This window comes from Leptopilina heterotoma, unplaced genomic scaffold (assembly GCF_015476425.1).
Source record: "Leptopilina heterotoma isolate Lh14 unplaced genomic scaffold, ASM1547642v1 Lhet_42, whole genome shotgun sequence".
NCBI lineage: Eukaryota > Metazoa > Arthropoda > Insecta > Hymenoptera > Figitidae > Leptopilina > Leptopilina heterotoma.
Genome location: NW_025111078.1, coordinates 529861 through 557612, shown reverse-complemented (window position 1 = coordinate 557612; position 27752 = coordinate 529861). Strand labels below are relative to the sequence as shown.

Sequence of the window (27752 nt, the reverse complement as noted above, 5' to 3'; positions counted from 1 at the left end):
ACTTAAGAAAAAAACGTACAGTTACAATTATTATATAAAAAATTGTATTTTCGTATTTAAATAATTTAATTCTTGAACAACCTTCGGAAAATTATTTAAAATATTATAGAGATGAAGTTTAGTTGAAAATTATTGAAAATAATTTAATTCAGCAAGCGTTATAAGTGTAATTTTTAGAAATTATTAAATTTCATATAAATTTTATACTCATTTTCCCCCTAAACTTTTATATTTTCCTGCGTTCAAAGAATTTTGTGAGGCAAAATAATTTTAATGTTAGTAAATTTTCAGGGCCCACCCTGAATTTATAAAAATGAAAAATGTCAGATCCAATATGGCGTCGACGTTCTAAAAAAAGCGTCGCCATATTGAAACCACAATTTTAAATATATTTCTGAAAAGTAGCGTCTAATTTTATAATTAAGATTGTAAATCCGTTTCTGACCAAAATCGTAAAAAATATTTTAAAAAATTGAAATGCACATTATGCCCTATAGAGACTTTTCAGTTAAATGTTAATTTAAAAAAAAAATTTTCTACCTTGAAAAAAAGACCGGAATACGGAGTAAAGTCTAAATTCCGCTTAACGTTTTTTTTCCTCCTTTTTCATGACAGAGGCAATAATGTCACTCTTTGTTGTCATTTGTAAAAAAAAACCAGATATGATTGTATTTTAATTTGAAATTTAAGGCGGCAACTTGTCTCTCGTCAGAAATTTTTGAAGACTTTTGCAAAAAAAATTGCTTATCAGTCAGCAACCTTTATTTTCGGGTCTTTCTTCTGCGTCTCTCAATCTGATAAATAATAATTCACTTTTCCTTATGCAAACGCAATTATTGAATTCTTTTCTTTTTTTTTGTCTTTACACCTCCGAAACCTCGCTGATGTCACCTGTAGACTTCGGGCTCACCCGAAGAGTTCCGATCGATCCTCGGATTTCGTGTACTCTTCCAGGAGCGTATCACTTTTGCCACAAACCCTATGTCTTCTTTTTCATTTCATACTCGATTGAAACTATTTTTTTCACTGTCAGAGTTGGGGAAATTTTTTTCGATTTTTCTAAATCGAAAAATTTGGTAAAAAAATTGTTGGGGGGGAATGAAGGGATTTGGTAAAATTAAAATGAGGGGAAAAAATCAAAGTTCGGAAACAACGGGGTTCTGGAAAATTTTATGTCACTACTTTTCGTCTCGATGATGGGCCATCGTCGCGCTGGTGTATCTAGCAGACGACATGTTAGCTACAGGGAGCACCTCGTCTCGGACGTTTTTCCCGTGAAGAGCTTCCTCGGGATTTCTTGAGTGAAGACCTCAAACGGTGAGGTGAGAAACCGGGGGGGGAAAAGAAAGAGTGTGTGACAGAGAGAGAAGGTCATCTCTCGCGGGTGTGCGTACGGAAGAGTGAGAAGTGTACGCGTGTCCAGTGCTGTGTTGGGTGTCATTATTAAAAGTCTCTTCAACCAAGGACCTCGGGGGCGGGGGGGATTGAAAGATCGTATCTGATCCGAACAAGCCCCCGACGAGAGGATCGCGAATAAATATCATCCGGGATCCTTAAAAAAAAAAAAAATCGTCGTCCTCAAGTTTTTACATGTACTAATAAGAATTTAGAGTTTGTAGTCCATGTTTGTGTACTCCGTCCCGGCCTGTCACTGCTATACTCTTTACGTCTCGGGACGTGCCACTATCAATCAATTTTAACTTGTCTTTAAGGGTAGTGGCTGTGGACAAACGGCAAAATTTCTTTCCCTTCTAAAAAAAAAAGATTCGAAATTATCCTTGAATTTTGAATCCTTTCCAAACTAGTTTCGAACATTAGTTTTGAAGAAATTGAAAATTGTTGGATCAATTCACCGGTGAATTGGTGATCAGCTGAGAGAGCAGGAAGACGAGAACGAGGATCAAAAAAAAAAGAAAAAAAAGAAGGTAGGGAGTGAGCAATCCCTATAACGATCGACCCTCGGCCTGCCTCGCGAGTGACGAATCAATCGACGAGGTGGGCAGGTGTCGGCCTGTGTGTGGTGTGGTCGCCCTCTTGGAAACGGAGCAAAACGGAGGAACGAGGAGCTGGTGCGGCTGCTGCACGCGGCACGGTTTCGCCAAAGGGAGACAAGGAGTGACGAAGAGGTGAGGCGAGGAGAGGAGAGACGTGCTGTTCAGTGAAGTTATGTGAGCCGTGAGTGCCACATTGTGAGAGGGTGAATAAAGCCGGTGGGTTAAAGGGGGGTTTACGCTACAAAAACCCTTGGCAGAGAGAGAGAGAGAGAGAGAAAGAGGTTAGGATTCCTGAAGGAATAACTATTGCCCTGCTTGCCCCGCAGTTGGGTAAGAGAGAGAATCCAATTTCTGAAGAGAGAGAAACACGGAACCAAAAAGGAAAATACGATTGAGGAAAACGGATAGTGAGAGAGATAATATCAAGTGTGAAAAGAAGAGAGAAAAAACGGATGTGTTGACTGAAGTGCAAGAGGGAAGGGGGAGTGTTTTTGTGAACGGTCGAGTTACGGGGGTTGATCGTGGTAAGTTGAGAGTGAAAAGGGGAAGTGCGAGAGAGAAAAAGATAGTAGAAGAAGGTGATAGTGAAGTGGGTGGAGGTGGAGTGCGAGGGAAGGGCAGAAGGAAGAGGCGAAGGGGGCGCGTTTCTCTCGTGTGTCATGGGGTGTTTCGGCAGCCAGAGCAGCAAGGCCAGCCAGGATGACAGCAAAAGCCAAAAGAGGCGCTCGGATGCGATTTCGAAGCAATTGCAGAAGGATAAGCAGGTGTACAGGGCAACACATCGGCTTTTATTACTTGGTAAGTGGTAATTTCACTTATTTTCTGTACATTGTCCAAAAAATGTTGTCCTTTAGTTCGATTTTCAGGTGGTCAACTATAGGAACTGCGACCTAATCGAAAATGTTGTTGTCCAACCTAGACTTACTAGGTTTTTACTTTGGACAACAACATTGTTGTGTCATGAAGAAACATTCCCGGGAACTGTTCTAATCTCCAACTTCCTACTGGATAAGAACAAGTTTCATTGCCTCAAGGAAGTGTCTTGAAAAATATGATTGGAATCTTAAGATAAACTTTTATTCCAAAAGTTTTACAGTTGAATAACAATCTTTAGTCATACCATAAAAGAGTTTGAACCCAAAATGTGTAGTTTTCAGGAATTAAAATTCTTAAAAACCAACCCTAACAGCATTCGGATATTTGGAATCTATTATATTTCCAGGGACTTCCCAAGAAAGTCCTAAAATATCTTAAGGACATCATAGGAATTCCAAATTTTCGGATGTGATTAGAACGTCCCTAGGATCCGTTACTGTTAGGGAAACGGTATCAAACATAAAGCTGCAATATCCCTGAAGATAATTTCCAAAGGAGATAAATTAACCCTAAGTAAAAAATGCAACCGGCATAACAAACATATTAAGGGACAGTTTCACCAAAACCGATTAAAAAATTAACCGCTCGTGATTGGTCGGTTAAGGATTTAATCATTGATTTACTTTTTAATCGAATTTTGTGAAACTGGCACCTATGTGGCAAATTATTAAAAAATGAAAACAAAATGAAAGGGACAAAACAATTAAGAATTTGGCACATATTTTATGGGATGAATGCAAAAAAAAGAGAAATTTCAGTGTTCCAAAAAGGTCTTTAGTAGGAGAATATGAAACATTTCGGTTTTTTATGGCACCTGCGGCTGTGCTATAAATTTTGCCTAACTATTAATCCTGTACAGACTCTGTAACGTACTTGACGATATTTATTAATATTAATACAAGCTTACAGTAAGCTTTCACTCTGATTGGATCATAAACTTCCTGCAATAATTTCCTGACGTTAAAATTTGTTTATAACATTTTCGGCTTAACATTTACAATTTTCGATTGAATCCACAGTGATTCATTTTCAAACATAAAGAACTTTATCGATCGCGTTTTTATTCGTATGTCATAGTTTTCTTGCAAGTATCAAATTGATACTAAAGTGGATCATATATTGATGACAAAAATTTGGATCGTTTTTATTTTATTTTTAAGCTTTTTTTTCGTATCGCAGTTTTCTCGAACGTATTAAATTGTTACCAAAGTGGATCATATTGATGCCAAAGATTTGGATCCTTTTTATTTTATTTTTAAGCTTTTTTTCAAATCACAGTAGCTTTCTTGAAAGTATCAAGTTGATACTAAAGTGGACCATATTGATGACAAAAATTTGAATCCTTTTTATTTCATTTTTAAGCTTTTTTCGTATCGCAGTTTTCTTGAAAGTATCAAATTTGATACTAAATTGGATCATACATTTGATACTAAATTGGATCATACATTGATGCTAAAAATTTGGATCAATTTTTTATTTGATCCACAATTTTGGTATCAATTCGTTACAAATTTGATACTTTTAAGTTAACGATGCTTGTGCTGGACCAATAACATCAAAATTCTTTCCCTGAAAAAAAAAAATCTGAAATCCTTTAAATGTTTTCTTTTAAATTGAATCAGGAACATTCGCAAAATTTTTTATTCGTTTTCTGTCTCAATTTAATATTTTCAGAAAAGCTGTGTTAATGTAAAGTAAAAATATAAAAGTTAGTCCAATGTCATAATTTCGTATTTTAAAAAAAGAGTCAAATTAAATTTTAAATTCCTTTCGGTAGAAGCGTAAGGAATTTAATTTTCTACATTTTGAACATTTTAAAGTTATATTTGAATAAAAATTATAATTTTTTGTCAATAATAAATGATTTAAGTATAACATAACCTAAAATTTTACTTTTTTTTGTTTCTTTTCTCTCTACAGTTTATTGAGTGGGAAAAATATTTTCTAGTAACAAAAGAAAATTACTAAAAAAAACACCCCGAATTGCCTAGTTAGAACTAGTTCTCATAAAAACCTGACTTGCCTTCAGTAGGTCACCTTTAGTGAATTCGGTAAACTCATTAACTAGTCAATACTAGAATTTTCTAGTAAACCTACAAATTAAAAATTTGTCCATTATTTCTATTTTCTACCACTTTTACTTTTTGCTTTTTTACATCTCGAATGAAATAAATTGTTTTACATATACAATAAAATCTCAATAATTTAGAGATAAACTTTTTTAAATTTACGCTTATTTTGAGCACACGTGAATAAAGGTAATTAATTATTATCCTTATCAAAACAAATTCATGTTTAAAAGCAAAATAAAAAAATTGTTTGCATTATCGAGATCATTGAACCTGTTTAAACTATAATTATAATTATAATAATAATGGCAACAGGTTAAAACAAAATATATGCCTTAATTTAATTCTAATTTAGTACAAACACACGTGGGTGATGATGCTTCATGAGGTTGATATCTTAATACAAATATATGCTAATCTTCCGAAAATGAAATAAATATTAAAAATTTGTTCTCTATAATTAGGATGATGCTGAAAAGTCTACAATGTTTTTTTTAAAAAAGAATGAAAAAGAATTATTCAAAGTAAATTTATCTCTAATGTTCATGTGCGTAAACTTTAAAGAATTTTTTCTTTAAATACTATAAAGAAAATAATTATTACTTAAAAGAGAATTGCTTGAAAAATAATACGAATTTCGAGCAAAAATAAAATAAATCGTAGCTTGTTTTCGTTTTCGGCTTTAAAAGGGTTATGAACTTCAGTCTCGTTAATTAGGGATGTTGAAAATTTTTTTCGAAAATTGCTCAAAAATAACATGAATTTTAAGCTAAAATAAAATAAATCCTGGCATTATTTTTTCGCTTTTGTTTTTAAAAACGTTGTGTATTTCATCAGTCTCGTTAATTAGGGGAATTGTAAAAATTTTTTGAAACGTTATTCAAGCAAATGTACAGCAAAAAGGGATCCAGAGCCTTGAAATTTAAAAGTTAAATTTAAATTTACTGCTGGTCAGGAAAAAGTGACACAATCAGAAAAAAGTTTGAACAACTACAAATTTTATTATATTAGCCAAATTTTTAGTTTCAGTTAAAATATAATTTTTTTGTGTTTAGAGTTGAAAATTGTCTCTAAATCTGAATGACACCTTTTTAACCTAAAAACCAAAAATTGTTTGCTATTGTTTTCGATTTTGGGAAAAAATTTATTTTCATAACCTTTTCAATCCTTTATTAAGAGAGAACAAAAATTGTAAATTAATGGTTTTTGCGAATACCTGCTCCTTTTCTTTATGTTTCGGTACTTTTTTTTAGCGTTTCTGATGATTTCTATGCTTCAGTGATGAGTTTTAAATTTAATCTTTTGTTTCAGGTGCGGGAGAGTCGGGAAAAAGCACAATCGTTAAACAGATGAGGATATTACACGTCAATGGATTTAGTGAACCGTAAGTTAAGCAATTTTCTTAAAAATAAATTTTAAGCCCCCCGAAGATAGGAGATCTGTTAATCGCCACAATTTTGATATTTTTAAATTTGTACCATAATTTTGGATTTTAATTAAATTTTCAAAAAATCACCCCTAACACCAAAACCTACCCAATTAATAAATTAATAATTGATTATTTCATTAGTTTTTAATTAACGTAAAAATAACACAAATAGAAACTTAAAATACGTTGCTCAGGTTCCTTTCTTCGAAGCGGGTCACAAATATTTTTCTAGGCCGCAATTTTATGGCAATGTTTTGCTTTTTCTTTTTTATAACCTGGCCAAGAGGGCAAAAATGCAAAAAATCTATATTTATACCTATTTTACTTTCTCGGTGAATTTGAAGTCAGATTTTTAAAATTCAAAATGTCGGACATTTGTTCCAAATTGCTTAAAATTGCGTAACAAGTAATAAGTTTTATGCAAATTTGAGCAATTTTGAAATAAAAGGTCCACCATATTGGATCCGCCATTTTGAATTTTTTAAATCCGACGTCATATTCGTAATCAGCAACCCTGAAAACCCCCGATTAATAAGTTTTATGTAAATTTGAGCAATTTTGAAAAAAATGTCCGCCATATTGGATCCGCCATTTTGAATTTTTTAAATCCGACGTCAGATTCGTAATCAGCAACCTTGAAAACCCCCGAGTAATAAGTTTTATGTAAATTTGAGCAATTTTGAAAAAAATGTCCGCCATATTGAATCCGCCATTTTGAATTTTGAAAATCCGACTTAAGATTCGTAATCAGCAACCCTGAAAACCCCTGAGAATTATTACTATTATTTATTAAAAATGTATTGAGTATTATTACTCAGGTGTTTTCAGGGTCGTTGATTACGAATCTTAAGTCGGATTTTCAAAATTCAAAATGGCGGATCCAATATGGCGGATATTTTTTTTAAACTTCCTTAAATTCGCTTGAAACTTGTTACTCCGGGGTTTTTAGAGTCGCTGATTACGAATCTGAAGTCAGATTTTAAAAATTCAAAATGTCGGATCCAATATGGCGGATATTTTTTTCAAAATTCCTTAAATTCGATTGAAACTTGTTACTTAGGAATTTTTAGGGTCGCTGATTACGAATGTGAAGTCGGATATTAAAAATTTTAAATGGAGAACTTTTTTTTCAAAATTGCTCAAATTTGCATAAAACTTATTACTTGGGGGCTTTCGGGGACACTGATTACGAATGTGAAGTCAAATTTTTAAAATTCAATATGAGAACCCAAAGAAGCCTTGAGTAACAAGTTTCATGAGAATTTGATCAATTCTGAAAAAATATTCGCTATTTTGAAAATCTGACTTTAGATTCATAGTCAGTGACCTAGAAAACTAATTAAAACTAATTTGAAAATTCAATTTTAATTTAAAACATGAAAATTTAATTTTAATTCAAAATGTCATGAAAATTGAAGAAGAAATTCTTAAATTTTAATGAAAATTTCTAAATTATTAAATTTATCAACAGTTGTAGATATTATTAACTGTAAAAAACACGCTCAATGCGTTTTGTGAAAGTTATTTACAAAGTTTCAAACTTAATAGAACAATTCTCCGGAACAATTACAATTTTAATTGAATTGAAAAAAAGTGACGCGTGCAAATATGCGATATGCGGTAAAACGTGTGTTTCATTCCAAAAACGTGGACAATATTTGTACCTCGTTTAGAGTTCAGTTCTTGTGCCGCACAAGAGTGTGCATTACTCTCAAAAATTTAACAGAATAATAATTAATAGCTTTGGCCGAATTAATTAATAAACTCAAAATCTTTAATTATCATACTAATAATTTATAAAAATAATTCGAGATAAATCTTCATTTGCGACTAGTTTCATCAACTTCTAATTGATTAAAAAGCAGGGAAAAAAAACGTTAGTAGAAAAAAAGTAATGTAATTCAAGAAATTATACTTTATATTATAGTTAACGTACCTTTTCGCTGACTTTTTTTTTTCTTCATATTTTTATCTCGATTATTTTTCTTATTGTATAGCAATATTAATTGATTGTTTTTTTTTCCAGTGAAAAACGACAAAAAATCGAGGATATCAAGAAAAACATCAGGGACGCAATCCTGGTAAGTTTGTGTGCTGTTTTATATATAAAATTTAGTCAAGCGAGAAAATATACGTTTTTTTATAGCCTTCTTAATTATTTTTAGTAAATATATTTTAAATATATTTTTACTTTATCGATTTTTTTTGTCATTGAGGAAATGAGTTTTTTTTCAAAAATTGTTCTTGTGCGACATTATATGAATTTGTTTAGTTTTATGTGCTTGATTTGAAAAACAAAAGTTAGAGAAAAGGATTATTATTATAAAAGTCAAACGTAAAAGATGATGTGTACGGTACTGGCAGGTATCTAAAAATAGGTTCACATTCTGGAGTAGACGGAACACATTGCTTACAAATGATCGTATTTGACGGTTGTAGGTAAACAGTTTTCTTGTCAAGTACATAAATTCAAGTAATCCGAGTTCATTTATTACTTAAGTGAATTTTATTCACTGAATATGTTTCTATTATCACAAATCAGTAATAATCACAAATCTATCGTATTCATTTTTGTTTTAATTTTCATGGAAAGTTATTAAATATTTTTTAGTAATTTTCTATATTATATTTATATTTATGAAAATGATAGATATAATAATTGGTGTAATTTTATGTTTGCAGACGATAACAAGTGCTATGAGTACGTTAACGCCACCTGTAACATTGGAAGATCCTGCGAATCAAAGTAGAGTCGAATATATCCTCGAAGTCTCGTCTTCCCCTGACTTCGATTATCCCTCGGTGAGTGTTTTCCTTATTTCAGATTCAAAATATTTCTTTGTTCTTATTTCTAAAAGTATTTTTAATTTTAATCTCAAAAAAGTAATCTTTCTTTAAAATTACAAACATAACCTAAAAATTTGATTCTTGTATCTTTCTTCACCGCGTCATAGGTGACTTTCGAAATATGGGGAAATTCCCTAATTAGGTTGAATGCAATTAGGGTGAAATCACATGGAGTCACATTTCTCACGTAACTTGATTTCGATGTGTGACAATTTTTAGAATTTTTTTACCCATTTGTAATTTGACAATTTCTGAAAATCGTCTAATTAAAAGGAAAGGGAGAAATGTGACGCTTTACGCCTACTTTTTTCACTTTTAATTACTTCCATGTATATAATTTTCATCTAAATAACGAAACTTGTTGAAATAGAAAAAAAGTATTATATAGGTTAGAAATTTGGATAATTGGACATAACTTCTCGTCAATACTTTTTATTTTCAAATTGTCTTTGAAACAAGTATTTCGATGTAATTATAATTAAGAAATTTTATATATATATATATGTAAAATTTGCCCTTTATTAGTGCTCAGAGAAACGCCATCGATCAGCAGTTACCGTGCTACCAATTCAATTGAATGGGATTTCTAATTGAGATTTCAACCACTTACTGATGTCGCGGAAATCACGTACTGGTTGTTAAACTCATCAAGCAACCAGACATCTCTTGTTAATTCGTGTTACAATTCTGCATTGAATTTAATTCAAATTCATATACAAAATCTTCAATATATATATATGTATAGGAAACTAAACGGAATATTATTATTTAGATATATTATATAGTTTCGAAGAGAAATTAATGTTTTTATTTATTCAGGGTTGCCACGAGTCAGGGATATCGAGGAAAAATCAGGGAAATTCAGAGAAATGTCAGGGATATCAGGAAAGTCAGGAAAAAGACAATGAATTTCTTTACAAGGTACTGAAAAATATGAAAATTTTAATACTCATAAGAAAATTCGAAATTTTGGTGAAAATATTGAAAGGATTTAATTTTTGAATTTATGTTTATTTGCCTTATGGACTTTGACATCGCCATGAGAATTTTAATAAAAAACTAAGTTTTTCTATTTTTGATAATTAATAATAGTTGAAAATAATAAGTTAATTAAATTTTTGGAAATTAGGGAAAAAGGATATAAATTTTTAGTGGCAACCCTGAACACTTATCCACTTCAGATGTTTGTTCATGATTATTCGATTGTGTAAATTACAAATCCTTTTTTCAAAAAAAAAACTTAAGAATTAGTTTGATTCATCTTGGATCTTCTATCCTGAATAGAGGCTTCGATTCTATAAATTACAAATAAATTTATATTCTAAATAGTCTTGAAAATTCTTTCTTCTATCTTGGATCTTCTGTCCTGAAAGAAGGACGACTGTTGACTGTCACAAATATATTGACGTCCAGCAATAATCTAAAATAGAAATATGAGAACGATTATTAGAAACTGCTGTTGGCTTTTGCAGTTCTCAAACTTTATTGTAACCAGGATTCTACTACCAAAATGTCAATTGTCACAAAGATTGACACCAAATTAGATCTAATATCCAATTATTCGATTGTGTAAATTACAAATTTCTTTTTTTCTAAAAACACTTGGGAATAATTTTTTGGAACTGTGGCAATTCTTATCCACCTTAGATTTGTTCATCTGACCACTATCACTTGTTACAAGTATTTTAAAATTAAATAAACGACGAGAATTCGATTATTAGTTTCGCTATTTTTAGTCAATAAAATTCTTTTCATAAATGTTTTGAGAGGGGAACCTGATTATTTTTTTGCTTAAAAGTTTTAAACTATTTCTTTAAAAAGGATTGAAATTAGCGTCACTTGGAACTGTTATTAAAAGATCCGAAACTATTATAGAAGATCCATTTTGTTTGCCTCGTTCAGAATTTCTGATCCATAAATTGTGTCACCATATTTAGAATAAATTGTGATAAGGGAATTATATTTATTTTTGGAACGTGAAATTTGGATTTTTGATGAAGTAAATGAAATTAGATATACAAAAATAAATTTTTTTTCGGTTTCAAAAGTTATTTTTAGTTTTTCAATATATAGTCGAGAGTGTAAGAATATATATATTCAACTGACATGAGCCTATATGTATTTGAATTTTTACAGTTCTTTAACCTTTGACGAAGAAAATATGTATATATATATTTTGGAGAATTTGAAAATGTACGTGCAATCTGTATTTTAGTATCGTAGACTTTACGACCTGAAAATAGATTGTCAAACGTGTTCTCATTTCACTGGAAAGCGCCGCTTAATCCGTGGTGACGCCTATAACGACACGTTTGTTCAGTAATTAGCGGTTAGTTTGACGAAATTTTGTTAATATCCCATTGAGCATGATACCACCGCAAAAGTATAATTTCAATTTGTCCAATTTTCAAGTATTGTAAATATATTCAATTTTTTTCTGGAATTTTCACGTCTTTCGGAAGTTAATGTCGACACTCAGAAAAACTTTTATCGAACTTCGGAGAACTAGATTTTCATCTAAAAAAAACGCTTAACTAATATTGAGAATAATTAAAAAATTGAGTAGTTTAAAAATAATACGCTGGGGAAATTATGAATTTCATCTTATTCTTCTGGAATCATGTAGATTAGTATTGATCGCAAATGGCACATCGAGATAGCATTGACCAGCAAAGAATTTATTAATAACCATCGTTAGAAGCAATGTTTCTCTCCCACACAAACATCGTTTCAAAGACTTCCGCTGCTTATAGCTGTGAGATCCACCCGATTCTTTGATCTTAACTGCGGTGTAGGTTGATTAATAAAAACGACTAACCGGAAAACTTGATGACAATAAAAGAAAATGGAGAGAAAGTACACAAATGTTATGTTTAAATTGAAGCAAAAAAAACAACTGTTTTTTTTTTGCTTTTGTTAAATTTAAACTATAAACAGTAATTAAAATTAATTGCTCCTTAGTATATTACGTAACCATTTTCAATACAATGTTACGTTTCGATTTTGATATAGAGAAATATTTTGTTAACAAGATCTCAATTGGAAATAACTGCCAATCGATATTCATTGGCCTGCTCTATCAGACCATAGTTCCTGTTTTAATTGCAACAATTAATTCATTCATCCACGAATTCAAATTGATCACTTTAAATCCACGCTATTTAACACAAACCAGAATGTCACTCGAATTCCATTTGCTTATGACAGGAAATTATATTTTTTCTTCTATTCACTTTAGGTTTAAATGCAGTTGAATTTTTTTAGTCAACATTTTCGATTGGATTCCCAAGTGTGTGAATTAGTTTGTTCCTTCTTGGATCTTCTATCCTGAATGAAGGATTCGATTGTATAAATTACAAATAAATTTATATTCTAAATAGTCTTGAGAATTAAATTGTTCTATCTTGGATCTTCTGTCCGGACTGAAGGACGGCTGCTGTCTGTCACAAATATATTGACGTCCAGCAATAATCTAAAATAGAAATATGAGAACGGTTATTAGAAACTGATGTTGGCTTTTGCAGTTCTCGAATGTTATTGTAACCAGGATTCTACTACCAAAATGTCAATTGTCACAAACAATGATCCAATATCTAATTATTCGATTGTGTAAATTACAAATTTCTTTTTTTGAAAAAAATTAAGAATTAGTTTGTTCTATTTTGGATCTTCTATCCTAAATAAAGGATTCGATTGTGTAAATTACAAATTACTTTTTATACTTTAAATAAACTTGAGAATTAGTTTGTTTCATCTTTAATCCTCTATACTGAATAAAGGATTCGATTGTGTAAATTACAAATTACTTTTTATACTTTAAATAAACTTGAGAATTAGTTTGTTTCATCTTGGATCTTATATCCTGAATAAAGGATTCGATTGTGTAAATTACAAATTACTTTTTATACTTTAAATAAATTTGAGAATTAATTTGTTTCATCTTGGATCTTCTGTTCTGAATGAAGGACGACTGCTAACTGATTGAAGTCTAACAATGATCTGAAATAGAAATTTATGAACGGTTATCAGCATCTGCTGCTGACTTTCAATGTTCTTAAAACTTATTGTAACCAGGATTCTACTACTTATTTCTCGTCTGCACTATTTTTTTTGACGAATTTAGACCAAAAATAAAATTTACCTTACTAATTAAAATTTCAAACGTGAATTAACACAAATACATTATCGTCTAACAATACTCTAACATCTAATTATAATACCGGTTATTAAAAGTTGCTACCGACTATATCTGCTTTCGCTGTTCAGAGCGAGCCCTTCACTTTAATTGCAGTGTACCACCAAAACTATATTAATTGCATTCACTTGAAATTTTCCAAAAAAATATTTTCAAGGCACACTACTATTTGAAAATGCACCCAAAAAAAAAATTTTTTTTGTTTCTTTCGACTATTTCTTTTTTTAAATTAAACAAGTTTTGTGTATATTTTTTTACGTATGATGTTCAATTGTAGGCATAACTAAATAGTTGAGAGGTATTTAAGGAATATTTCATTTACAGGTGATCCGTATTTTTCCTCCTCTGTCGCGCGTTATTTTCTGACTTGAGTTGAAATAACTTTTTACCGGTTTTGTCTTATCTTATCAGGAACTAATATTGACTTGACCTTAGAATCTTGAACGATTTTTAAAACATTATCCTAATTTTAGATACTTTATGAAAGATAACTGGAGACAAATAACTGTATACAAATTTTTAGATCAAGGATCTAAAAAAAGAAAATTGCTTTTTATCCGTTAATTATATTTTTTTAATTATTAATTTGAATATTTTTTTTGCAAATTTTTGAAAGTAAATTAATTTTTATTTTTTCTTCGTTTTTCAGGAGTTTTATGAAATCGTTGAAAATCTTTGGAGGGACAAAGGTGTTCAACAAAGCTTCGAGAGGAGTAACGAGTATCAGCTCATTGACTGCGCCAAATAGTAAGTTTAATTTTTTAATTTCAAATTCAAAATTAAAAAAAATTTTTTTTTATTATTTACTGAAAATTTTTTTTTAGTAGAAATGGGAAAATTATCCCTTGACTATTTGTTTTCAATTTTATGATGACCAATTACTTTTATATTAATGTACCTATTTTTTTTTATTTCGTTTTTATTACTGATTATTACTGAAATTATTTTTTATCTATATTTTCTCTTAAAGTTATATTTTTACCTTATATGCAAATTTTTCATTATCAATCCTTTGATAGGGTCACAGTGTTCTATTACAACATCTATTATTTAATATTTATCTTTGAATTAGTATCAATTTTATTTAATCTTTATCAGTGATTATTGATCAACGATAAAAGAAATTTATTTTTTTTTCATGTTTGACAAGCATTTCATATGTTTACTTTCTATTTTTTTTATAATAGAAAAAATTAAAAATATAAAAAATATTTTTTTTTATAATACGAACACATCGATTTTAGTTAGTGATAGAGACAATGTTTTAACGAGGTAATCACTTTAATAGAAACCATTTGTCTATTCAAGAGCGCTTCTAAGAGTTATAAACACGAACTTTTAAATGTTAAAATAGTTTCTTAAATTAAAAATTTCTTTTAAATTATTAAATTAACAAAAATTTAAACTTAAAATTTTATTTTATCCAAAAATTAAGGTAGTGTACCAAAAATAAATAAATAAAAAATGAAATTAATGCGATAGTAAAGAAAATGTTTTCATAGAATTTGGAAAAATTTGTTTTATTCGAGAAGAAGGAAATATGTTAAAATATTGTCTAGACAAACGTAACAATTTTTTGCTTGCCTTTGACAAAACTATTTATTGACTGAAATTAAAAATTTATGTAAGCAAATATAGTGTAAAGAAAACCTTTACAGAACTGGTGTGTATTTATTATACATTGTCTTCAATGTTTCACACATATTTGGAAATTTAAATAATTTTTTGAAATATGTCTTAATCAAATGCTGTCAGTTGATTTCTTAATCAAATTATTAAGTCTATATTGTGCGTTTTTAAATTGAAAGTCAAAAATATAACATTAGGAAAGAAATATTAGTATACAATATCATCTCTTTTTACAACTATTTTAAAAAAATTCGATTTTTCTTTAATTTAATAAAATGTGAATTTTTTTGAAATTTCATGTTATTTTTTTAAATTTAAAAATATTTAAAAAAAAAATTTGATTCAAGTAAATTTTATTTATATCAAGTAAAATTTATTTGATTTAAGTAAAATTTATTTGATTCAAGTAAAATGTATTTGATTCAAGTAAATTTTATTTAAATCAAGTAAAATTTATTTAATTCAAGTAAATATATGGGTAATTCCACGTGAATTGTTCCTATGGCATTTTAAAATTGGTTAAACAAATTTTTTTCTTGTTCTTTATAGAAAAATATTGAATACGTATTTTTTTATTTCTAAATAATTGCCCAAATTTTCGAGTTATGAATTTTCGAAATTTATGATTTTTAAAAGTAGACCTATTTTCAGTAGCTTATATTTTTGAAAGTATTGAGTTTAGAAAAAAGTTGTCAAAGAAAGAAATATGTGTTTTTTCTTGAACTTTTAAGAAATGTAAAAAAAAGTATTTTTTAATTATTATTAACAAAATTTTCTTTTAAATTACAAATTTTTTTTAAAAGAGCAAAAAAAAATAAAAGACTTGTCTATTGACAAGCAATCGTTTACTTATTTTGCTCTTTTAACTCGATTAGAATTCTGATTTTTCGTAATATAGGCGAAAACATTTTTTTTTTACTAAATTTTCTTTTTACGATTGAAATTATTACTTATTTCCAAGTTTTTTGTACTTAAAATAAATTATTATTTCAATGAAAAAAGAAATTTAAAAAATACTGAAATCAAACTGCAATTGCAATTCAATATTGAGATTGAAATATTAAAATTTACATTTAGAGGAATTGTGAATCTATTGTGGCAGTTGCACGAGTTGAGAAAGGCGCGTAAATGCCAGATGTAAACAAAGGTTAATCCGTTTAGTCAACAATCGTCGCATGTGACTTCTGTTCGCGACTGTCAAAACGTCAAACACTTTAATTATGCTCACTTGTTTTATACTTAGAATCACCATGCGTGCCCTCCATTCACCATTTTCCTTGTACCAATTGTCACAATCTAAAAGGTCATGTCTATTTTTCATTCAGAAAAATTAATTTTTCCAATAATATATTATTATACATATTTAATATTTCATTGCAAAAATTTCCATTTTTATACTTTAAAGAAAAAAATTTAAGTTAATTTAAACTTTTAATTTTTTTTCTGTTTTACAAACATTGGAATAAAATAATTAGAAAATTTTACTAAAAAATGTTTTACTATTTTGTTTTTTGTTAAAAATTGCTTAAATATGATTTAAAGTGTTCGTTTTCTAAAATTTCATTCATTCGTTAGATTGTTGTCTTGCGCGTTTTATTTTCGTCAACTTACATTTCAAGGGAAATGAGACATGACTTTAAATTTGGCAAAAACAAGGGGATTATTGTTAGTAATTCTAGAGGGGATTTTCGTCAGATATTTATCAAAAGATTAAAATAGCCTCTTTCAATGAAAAAAAAAAAAATCTTTTAATGAAATTTAAATCTTTAATGAAACTAACTTTATAAAAAAAACTACATTTTTAAAGTAAACTAGTACTTTTAAAGTAAACAAGTATTTTAAACAAAACAATTTTTTAATTGAATTGAATTTTACATTTAATTCAATTATTTCAGTATTAATTTAAATATTACTTTCGTAGTTATAAATATTCCGATATCATAAAACTATATATTCTTTTTGAATAGTGTAAATTTTTTTCATTTGTTGGTATGGAGAATTTTTCCTTTTTTTCTCCATCAAACTCGGGGGTTTTATTTTTGTGTGAGGCAAATAAATCCAGTGAGTCGAACGTTTCAGTTGAATGAGCAAAAATTTTTTTTTTTATCTCTTTTTTCTAGATGAAGTTTTTTAGTGTTTTCCTTCGGCACTGTGTGAGGTGTTACACTGTATAAATAGCGCTGTTGTATTTTTAGGAAGAGACGAGAGATATAATTCGGACTGTTGACACGAGATATATATATGCAGGTTATACTGCAGAAACTCTCATATATGAGAGAGAAAAAGAGAAAGAGACCCTTATAAACCACCCACAATTTATGTAATGTACACTCTCACCCAGTACTTTTAACGCATTATTGTTACGTGAAGGCACGTGACTAAACCTTATAATGTTTTTCACTTGAATATATAAATTCACTTTTATAGCAGAACCAGACAAATTACTGTCATCAAAATGTTTATAGAAATATTGTAAAATGTTGACATCAAAGAGAATTTTGTGGGAAAAGTTTGGTACTAAATATGAAGAGCAGTTTTCGATATATAAATATTTAGTTGAATAAGTTTTATTTGGAGGATAAACACATGTTTCTATGCCAAGATAGCACCAAGACAGCACCCAGGTAGTCCACAAGCTTGTACTCACGTAGCACCCAGATAATCCACATAGCAACAAGCGTGCACTTAGGCAGCACCCAGATAGTCTTTATGGGAAAAAGCTTGCACCCAGATAACACCCAAGTAGTCAACAAGCTTGCACTTAGGTAGCACTCAGATAGTCCACATTACAACAAGCTTGTACCCAGCCAGCATCCAGGTAGTCCACAAGCTTGCACTTAGTCAGCACCCATATAGTCTACATGTCAACAAGCTTACACCCAGGTAGCACCCAGATAGTCCACATTACAATAAACTTGTACCTAGACAGCACCCAGGTAGTCCACAAGCTTGCACTTAGTCAGCACCCATAGTCTACATTAAAACAAGCTTGTACTCAGATAGTCCACAAGCTTGCACTTAGGCAGCACCCAGGTAGTCTACATGGCAACAAGCTTGCACCCAGGTAGCCCACATTAAAACAAGCTTTTGGGAAGCTTCCTGTGAAATATTGTCAAGGTTACATCGCAAGATTGACTCCAGCCTGTTAGTTATAGCAATCTTGTTTCGTAAGCTTGGCAACATTGCACTTTAGGCTTCCAGCAAGTTTGTTGCAAAGTTTCCTTGCTATCCGGCTAATAAAAGAGTCAATTCTTATAGAGATACATTGTACCATTATTAATTGCATTTAATAGTTTATAAAGAGGCTTATTTAAATCGAAAACTATTATTAACTTTCGATTAAGAAACAGTTGATCAACGAAACATTGAATTCCAATTCCATTATGTACTTATATATAAACCGCGATAAACGTTTATTGTTGTTTTAATTGTTCTCGTACATTTATAAACATACAAAGTTATTTATACATACTTTTTGTATTTTAATTAATGTTTTTTATTCTTTTTTCTTTTCTTCTTTTTTTTTTAAAGTCTTAGTTTAATCTAACATGTGAGTAGCAGAAGCAACTACTCGAAGTCAATCAAGCATTAATGTGTATATACATATACCAAGAAACTGATTTATTTTCGTACACTACTGCTACTGATATTCCCGGAGCTCTTTAAACTATATACGAAACGATTGGCGCGACTGCAATCGCTATAATTCATAATTCAGAAGGCGCCGACAACATCGAAAATATTGTTTCACGGTTCGATAAAGTTTTTTTTTCTTTTCCTTTAAAACAAAATAGATATAATAAATCTTTCTTCGTTGAAAGTATATTTTCATTTTCCCTTTTTTTTTAAAGCGAGATGAACTTTTTAAAAATATAGAAAAATTTCGAGAAAAGAAATCTTTTTTGACGTTGAAAAAGAAAAACTTGCGAGGAAAAATTATAATTTTGATAAAATTCTATTTCTCATCTAGTGATTTTTTTTAATGTCTTAATTATTACTTTCCAAATGGTGAGTAATAATTTTCGTTAGTGTCATAGTGAGAAGAAATAGATAAAAAAATGAAAGGGAATAAGAGGAAAAAATAAATTATTTCTCGTAATTTTTGAATTGAATGATAAGCGATAGTAAATAATGCTGATCAAGTTTAATGGGGCAATCGCAGAATTACTCTGAAGTCAGTAGGTCGTGACCTCTTTCCGGGGTTGATGACCTTCATTTCCGATTTAGTGCTAATTTGTTTAGTGCGAAATTCCGAAAAAACATTCCTACAGGAAAGGGATTTTCCTTTCAACACAATTCTTCAGTATTTATTTCTGATATTTTAAATTTTCAAAATTTAAAATCTTTTTTTTTTTAATTTCAGTTTACAAAATTTCTTAAAATTTTTTTATCATAATATATAATTTTTTAAGAATGACTTATCTATGAACAAAGTTAATTACATTTTTTTAAATTTACTTCTTTAGATTAAAAAGATGTCTTGGGAAAATTTCGGAAAAATCAGGTTTATATTTATAATTAACATTCTTCAAAAAATTGATTATTTATTTTAGATTTTTCAAAAAATCAATTATTTTTAAAAGATTTTGTCAAATTTCAATTATTTTTAAACGATTTTACCAAAATTCAATTGTTTTAAAAAGATTTTATTACCAAATTTCAATTATTTTTAATAAATTTTGTCAAATATTAATTATTTTTAAACGATTTTACCAAAATTAAATTGTTTTAAAAAGATTTTATCAAAATTGAATTGTTTTAAAAGTATTTTGTCAAATTTCAATTATTTTATAACGATTTTACCAAAATTCAATTGTTTTAAAAAGATTTTATTACCAAATTTCAATTATTTTTAAAAAATGTTGTCAAATTTCAATTATTTTCAAACGATTTTACCAAAAATCAATTGTTTTAAAAAGATTTTATTACCAAATTTCAATTATTTTTAAAATTTTAAAAAAAATTTTTAAAAATATTTGTACAAAAATTAATTTTAAGAGTTTCTTTATTATAATTTTTAAAAAATATTATACCTTAATAACATTGTAAAGAACATGGACAATAATTTACAAAATAAAATTTTCGTTGAAACTCTGAATTAAATAAACGAATTTTTTTTTTTGTATTTTTAATCTACTAAAGCGATTTTTTTTGTCTTAAAGTCGATCTGAGGTCTGTATTCATTATTACCCAAGGACATTTAGTGGTCGCTTTATTGACTCTCTACAGGTCAATAAAGTACTCATTATTACCCTAGGACAATAATGGTTACTTTATTGCCCTAGGTCAATAATGGTCATTTTATTACTCTAGGCTATTAAATGGTCGCTTTATTGACCTTGTTTACAGGTCAATAAAGTACTCATTATTACCCTAGGGCAATAATAGTCACTTTATTGACCAGAAATTTATTACCCTAGGGTAATAATGAGCACTTTATTGATCAGAAACATCTTAATTTCAGATTACTGTCTTATTTTCAAATTCTAAAAAAGACACATATTTTTGAAGTGTAGAGCTACTTTTATTTTCATGATTTTAAAAAATCGTTAATTAGTGTTCATAAAAATGGTTATTTTGAGAAATTCAGTTCATAAAAATCAAGAGCATTGGGGAATTTTTTTTTTTTTTTTTTGAAATGTTCAATGATCATTGCAAGGTGACTATAAATTCTCAATCTCATAATGATCATCATGGTTACGAGAGAGGGTTTCACGTATGGAAGTAAATAATGATTTTACAAGTGTGTCTGGTTGTATGATTGATAGCGAGCAGCAGTGGCAGTGACCCATGACCCGGATAGAAACCGGGAGTCAGAGAGGCGAATGTGTATATGCCGCGCCGCGTTGTGCCAGAGTACATATAGAGGGTGAGGGTTGAGGTTAGGGTAGGATACCTCTGCAGATCGATTTCTCTACTCGGTGTGCTACTCGGTCTCTCACCATTGCCGTCCTTCCTCCCCATTTTCCACCTCAAGTTTCTTCAACGATTCCCATATTTGTCTTACTCTACTGAGCTCCTTCCGGGTACTTCCGCTCACTATTACCAGTACTTCCGCCCGCCCTTTTCCTGTGTCTTCCTCTTGCTTCCTTTTGTGTGACTCTCGCCACTCTCTCTCTCTCTTTCTCTCTCTCTCCTTCTCTAGACCCTTTAGTTTCAAATTCTAATTAGGAGATTACACAACTGACATGAATCGCTTCTCACAACATTCTTTTATTCCTTTATTAAGAGTCAACAGCCTCTCGTTTCGAATTACTGAAAATTTTCAAAATTTTAATTTTTATCATAACTTGAATTTTTTTTAATTTTTTAATTTTAACTTTTATATAGTTTTTTAAAATAATTTTTTAAAAAGATTTTTCCTATTTACGAAAAATTAATTTACTTTAGAAAATTCGACCAATTTCGAATGTTGAAATTCGTAAATAAATTTAAACAAAACGAGAAAGGAAGGCGTGCGAGTTAGAAAAGGAAAGAAGTATCTTCTGTCCTTTTCTATCCTAAACGTTTCGCCTTCGTTTACGCTCGGATTGTTTCGGGAATTTTCGGCTTTAACTGACTTGACGCGCTTGACGCCATGACAGTAAAATACCTCGATGGTTCGTATTTTGTATTTTAATTTTAAAATAAATTAAATTCTCCTGGTAACTCGAAGCCCTATTTAAAATTCAATTATTTCTAAAAATTCACACAATAATGCTTTTAATAAATTCAATTATAATTTAAAATTTTAAGTGAAATTCAGTTTTTAATCAATTTTTATTGGAAAATTTTCGAGAATTCAATTATTTTAATACAAAAATAAATAATTTGTTAAATAATTGAATATTTTTTGAAATTGAATTTTTATGAAGAATTTTATCAAAAATTTTTTAAAATAATTGAATTTTTTCGACGAATTTTAAAAAAAATTTTAAGAATAAATGAAATTTTCTATCATTTTATTTAAAATTGTATAAAAAATAATTGAAATTTTGCGATAAGCTTTTGTTATTTATAAAAATAATTGAATTCTTGCAACGAATTTTATTAAAAATTTTTTTAAAGAATTGAATTCCTGTGAAGAAAAATATTATTATTTATGAAAATAATTAATTTCTTGTCCAGAATTTTATTCAAATTTTTTTAAATAATTGAATTTGAATCAAAAATGTATTTATTTTTGAAAATAATTGAATTTTTACGAAGAATTGTATTGAAAATAATTAAATTGTATATTGTTCGTATTTTGTATTTTAATTTGAAATAAACCCAATTTGTCCTGATAACTCGAAGCCATACAAATAAATTATTAAATTCTATGTAATTATAAAAAATTTTTAAATACAAAAAAAAACGGTCCAAGTGAAGAAAATGTTTGTCTACATTTTAAAATAAATTTATTTTCTTTCCAGTTTCCTAGACAAAGTAGCCATCGTAAAACAACCTGACTACACGCCAACGGAACAGGTAATAATTTTTTTTCTACTCTTCTATAAATTTCAAAAAAAAAAAAATAATAAATATAATTTATAATTCAATTTTTGTAGGATATTTTAAGATGTCGTGTCCTCACATCCGGTATTTTCGAGACACGGTTTCAAGTTGACAAAGTAAACTTTCAGTAAGTTCCATTTTATGAAATTAATTAATTAAACAATTATTATTAGTATATATAAAAAATTGATTTTTATGTCTCGAACCACCGAAGAATCCCAAAAAGGAAAGCGTTTTAGAAAAAAATGTTAAATACAAAAGTAAAAAACAAAATTCACAGATATAATTTTTTGAACCTAACAACTTTGTGGTATTTAACATTTTTCTCTAAAATACTTTCATTTCAAGATATTTTTAAGGGGCCGGATCATAAAAATCACCTTGTATTATTATAATATTACAAAAATATATACATAAAAATAATAATATTGGGAATAAATATAACAAAAGGAAAAAAAAATTGAATGTAAAAATATATTGGACGGGAAAAAAAATTAATCTACAGAGAAATATTTTTTTTAAGAATAATATGTCAGGAAAGAATTTGTCGTCAGTGTTTCTTAGCATTGAAGGAGATGGTTTAGTTGTATATATATATTATAATCTCTGAGAGTAACGCTGGTTAGAATTACACCTTCAACATGTAAAACGTTGTTTATAGTTCATGTAGTAACATCTTGTCGGCGATAGTTAGTCATCTCTTCTAACGTTACTGTACCGTGTAATTTCTGCATGTTATAAAAAGAATCAAGAAAAAAGTAGAATTTTTGTTTTTATGTTTAATAAACTCCATCCGCTGCACTTTATTTCTTTTACATAAAGAAATATAATATTATCAATATTGAATAGAAAAAAAAATTTATTTTTCAAGGCTAGCAGAATATTTTAAACCATTTAATATTTTATATATTTAGCAAATTATATTTCTTCTTTTATAAATAGAAATAGAAAATACTTTGCACACTTGGAAATTTTAATTTTAGGAATTTTTTCTGTCAAAAAATGTAGTTGTTCTGAGGGGCGTCTCGTTTCTATAAATAAAGATCGCAGTAGACTTCTGCGCATACTGAGACGTGCGCAGAAGTTTCTGCGCAGAAGCTGTTCGTTATTATTTTAGCCACGAACTAAAAATTATAATAGAAATGTTTCGGTTTACTAAATTACTAAAATGACACAAGACGACAAAAAAAACATTATTTTCCGTTTTTCAATTTATTAATAATGTTGGAATTTTTTTAGCATGTTTGACGTTGGAGGCCAAAGAGATGAGAGAAGAAAATGGATACAGTGCTTCAACGACGTGACGGCAATCATATTCGTTACAGCTTGTAGTAGTTACAACATGGTGCTTAGGGAAGATCCAACAAAATTAAGACTTCGTGAGAGTCTTGATTTGTTCAAAAGTATCTGGAATAATAGGTACAAATTTTGTTCTTCAAATTTCTATTAATTTATATTTTTATAGACTTTGTTCGAATTCGGCGTTTCTAGTTCAGTAATGAATGTGACAAGGATAGCTGAATATGTCTATCTTTCTCTCTTGTTATTCAACGCGTGCGCAGTGTTCAGCAATGAGTGTGACAAGAATAGATGTATATGTCTGTCTTTTTTTCTCTCTCATTGCTCGACGCATGCGCAGTGTTCGAACGCAGAGATTTAAACACATTTTACTTCTGGTTTGAAATTCCAAATAAATATTTCAGTATTTTTAGTTAAATATTAAATTCATGATGAGAAAAATATTCTTTTTGGATTCAAATATTCCCAAGGGCACTAAATGTATTCTTTTTTTTCAATGGCAGATGGCTTCGCACAATTTCCGTTATTTTATTCTTAAACAAGCAAGATCTACTTGCGGAAAAGGTAAAAGCGGGAAAGCACAAATTAGAGGACTACTTTCCAGAATTTGCAAGGTATCAAACGCCAATTGAACCTGGAGTTGTAACGGACTCGACGGAGCCTCCGGATGTCATACGGGCCAAGTACTTTATTAGAGACGAATTTCTCGTAAGTATTTTTTTTTATTTTGAATATTTTTATTTAACGAGTTGCTTTATTAATAAAACACTAGTTTTATCTTTTATGTAATTCAGTTCTATTAATGATAGTAATCAAGCCTAGAGGTGTATTGACCATTGGCAAGAATTTGATATTGTAGATAGACCATAAACTGTAGAAATCACGTTGTTTAGCTTCTGCACCCTGACGAACGTGAAGCATGAGATAGAGAAAGATACAAATATATCTTTGTCCTTTTCTAACTTATGTGTGTTGTTATTATCCCTTGGCTTTTGGTTTAAAATGTAGAAAGTGAATTTGGGATTGAAAATCGTAAACTTTACGGGAAATGGAGAAGGATAGAATGTTTCTATCCTTTTCTGCCTTGTGTAAATATTATAACTTAGGTTTTATGATTCAATTAAGGTAAAAACACAAATATAACCTTAAAATTGCTTCTTAAAGTTGCTTCTCAGGTCCCTTTCTTCGGGACGCGTCAAGAGTATTAAAATAATATTTTTTTGAGAAATAATTTAAAATTATCTGTTTCAGCGTATAAGTACAGCAAGTGGTGATGGAAAACACTATTGTTATCCACATTTCACGTGTGCCGTAGACACAGAAAATATAAAGCGAGTGTTCAACGACTGTCGTGATATCATTCAACGGATGCACCTACGCCAATACGAACTCTTGTGACTTCGTTTCCGTCAACGTGTCCTCCCACCTGTCCATCTTGTTACTATTAACGTGCGTCGACTTGATTTGCGTTGCCAAGTAAGGTATATTTGCTAAAATTCGAATTTTAATGAATTCCTAATCGTTACAAAAAAAGGCATTCTATGGGCATCGCATATTCATTCGTTAAACATCAGATAAAGAAAAAAAAAAGAGAGAGAGAAAAAACAAATCTTCTTTGCCACAAGTGTTGTGTGCGTCAAGGTTATGCATCACTAACAAGTAACATTTAAGAAAGTGCCATTAAAGTTGACTTTTCTGAAAGTTTCTCTAAAAATTTCTAATTCATTTCCATCTTTATTTTATAGAAAAAAAAAGATTTATTTCCCAAAAGAAAAGGAAAGCTCTGCTTTTTTCAGAAAAATCAACAATATGACACGTGATAGTTACTTGTAAGTCGAGATTTGAGACTGGTTGTTGAGTTTAAGAAAAAAAAAAATTAGTGGCTCCGAAGTTAGTAGCAGAGTCCACGATGTCCAAAAAAAAAAATCCTCTCTCCGATTCATTTCTTTAAAGGGTATGCTGATTTTTGGAAAAATTTTCAGTTAATTTCGTTTGTCACAAATTATTATTTTCATGCGTCAGAATGCTCACGATTAAAGTGTGAAAGATTGTTTGTTTCAGCATACTCTTCAATTCCCCATTTAGAAATAAACTCCAAGTAGCGATCCTTCGTGAATTATAGTAGTACGAATAATTGAACATTTTTAGAAATCTGAAGAATGTCCTTTATCCGAATAAAAATCGGAATCTCATTTTTGTTGTAAACTATATAATGATCTGCTAGTAATCTTTCTTGAGAATGCTTTCCAACTTTTGCCGAATCTCGAATTTTTATCGTTAAAACAAAAATAAGACCCTTGTCCCCCTAAAAACAAAAAAAAACTCCAAATGAAACACAATTCCCCGAAAAAATAGGGAAATTCAGTCGCAATCTTTTTACGAGAAGAGTATTTTGTGAGATTTTACAGTATTTCGAAAAGCGTTTTAATTGTACACAACTTATGTACCGATTTATGTACAACAGGTGACCACTGACTCAGACTTCTTTTTTACGTTTACACTGCTATCGAGATTTCGGATTCTTCGATCAAAAATTACTTTCAAGATAATTCAGCTAGAAGATAAAAAAAAAATATTAAATAGTAAATTTTTTACTAAATAGGATTCTATCAAATTATTTAAGTTTATTAATTAAATTCTTTAAATGAATTTTATTTAATAATTTACATATAAAACACATTTTTGCTATTGGGGAGAATTGTTTTATAGAAGTATCGTCATTTAATTCCGTTTTGTTTGAAATTTAGACGAATTTAAAAATTTGAAGTGGATCAGCTGTTTTATTCGTCCGCCGACATTTTGTTTCTAGTAATTCTTAGAAGTGACGGAATACGGCGCGAAAAAGTTTCTAGATTTGAAAAACTTTTTTGTATTTTTCCTTAAAATACAAAGTACTTTTACAAAATTGAATATATTTTCTCTCCGTGTAGGTGAATTATCTTAGCTTTCAATCAAAAAGTAGTGTTGACTGAAGAAATTTTATTTGAAATTTAAAACAAAAACGAGTTTCTTTTCTAAAAGGTTGACCCACTCCCGAGGAGGGTACCTGAGAAGCAAACGAATTTTAGGTTATGTTTGCCTCAGATTTCTATTGATTAAAAGTTAATTTTTATTTAATTTGAAACCTATTTTGGACCTAAAAATTTAAAAATCTGATTTCTAATTCTAAAATTGATATTTTTACTCCAAAAATTGTAAACATAACCTAAAATTTCAATTTTGAAGTTTGACCCTAAAATTTAAAATTTCTTCCTCATCTTTCTTGGGAGCGGATCAAAAATACTTTTATTTGCGACTTTCTGCTAAAAATAGACTGAAATCTCGAATTTTTTTTTGTCAAAACGTTGAAGAAAGCACAAAAAACAATATTCTTACTGGCCAACCCTGTACATGACGAGTCCCCACAACACTTTCCTACTGTATGTCCTTTTTTTATCAAATCTAACATTTCATTTTCGCTGAAAGAAGTAAAAGAACAATATTCACGTGCGTGAACTTCTTATTATTGGTTCGCGTGTATGAACGCGAAGGACAAATCAAAATTCAAACATGTTCGCCTCGATTTAAAAAAATTTCAAAATTTTTTTCTCAACAATTTTTTTTTACCCCCGTTTTCTTTTGTCACATCACACACGTGAACAATTGAAGAAATTAAAAGAAAATCACGCATTGAATAAACTCCGAAAGTGAGTTATTCAAAAAAAACTAATGTAATATTTACAATTTATATATTAGGCAAAAATGAGAGTTCAACGTCAAATTAAAAAAAAAAAAAAAAAAAAAAGCGAGAGTATAAAGAGCTAAAGATTAAACATAAGAGAAATCAATTTAATAAAAAAGGCAACGCCTTTCGCGCTCTTTAAAATGAACACAATTTATTCGCGACATTTATATATAAATATACATATACATATTACATACACACAAGAAGAGAAAAA

At 29.3% G+C, this 27752-nt stretch overlaps 1 protein-coding gene across 2 annotated transcripts; it reads left to right on the top strand.

The window, feature by feature from the left end:
• Positions 1 to 1197: 1197 nt before the first annotated feature.
• Positions 1198 to 27598, top strand: LOC122506551 (guanine nucleotide-binding protein G(s) subunit alpha). 2 transcript variants are annotated; one of them, XM_043618802.1, is made up of 11 exons: positions 1198 to 2792; positions 6251 to 6323; positions 8395 to 8449; positions 9051 to 9170; positions 10035 to 10136; positions 14060 to 14157; positions 22434 to 22488; positions 22569 to 22642; positions 23755 to 23934; positions 24318 to 24522; positions 25066 to 27598. In XM_043618802.1, exons 1-11 carry the CDS (start codon positions 2654 to 2656, stop codon positions 25210 to 25212), a joined length of 1248 nt encoding a protein of 415 aa, XP_043474737.1. In that variant the 5' UTR covers positions 1198 to 2653; the 3' UTR covers positions 25213 to 27598. The 2 variants fall into 2 exon arrangements, with proteins under 2 accessions (XP_043474737.1, XP_043474738.1); XM_043618803.1 differs by lacking the exon at positions 10035 to 10136 and having other exon boundaries at positions 1206 to 2792.
• The last annotated feature ends 154 nt before the right edge of the window (positions 27599 to 27752 follow it).

Excerpts from the sequence above, each read along its gene's own strand:
- LOC122506551 (XM_043618802.1), top strand. The coding sequence starts at position 2,654 with ATGGGGTGTTTCGGCAGCCAGAGCAGCAAGGCCAGCCAGGATGACAGC. Across the intron at positions 2,793-6,250 it reads ACATCGGCTTTTATTACTTG|GTGCGGGAGAGTCGGGAAAA; the intron begins GTAAGTGGTAAT and ends CTTTTGTTTCAG. Across the intron at positions 9,171-10,034 it reads CTGACTTCGATTATCCCTCG|GGTTGCCACGAGTCAGGGAT; the intron begins GTGAGTGTTTTC and ends TTATTTATTCAG.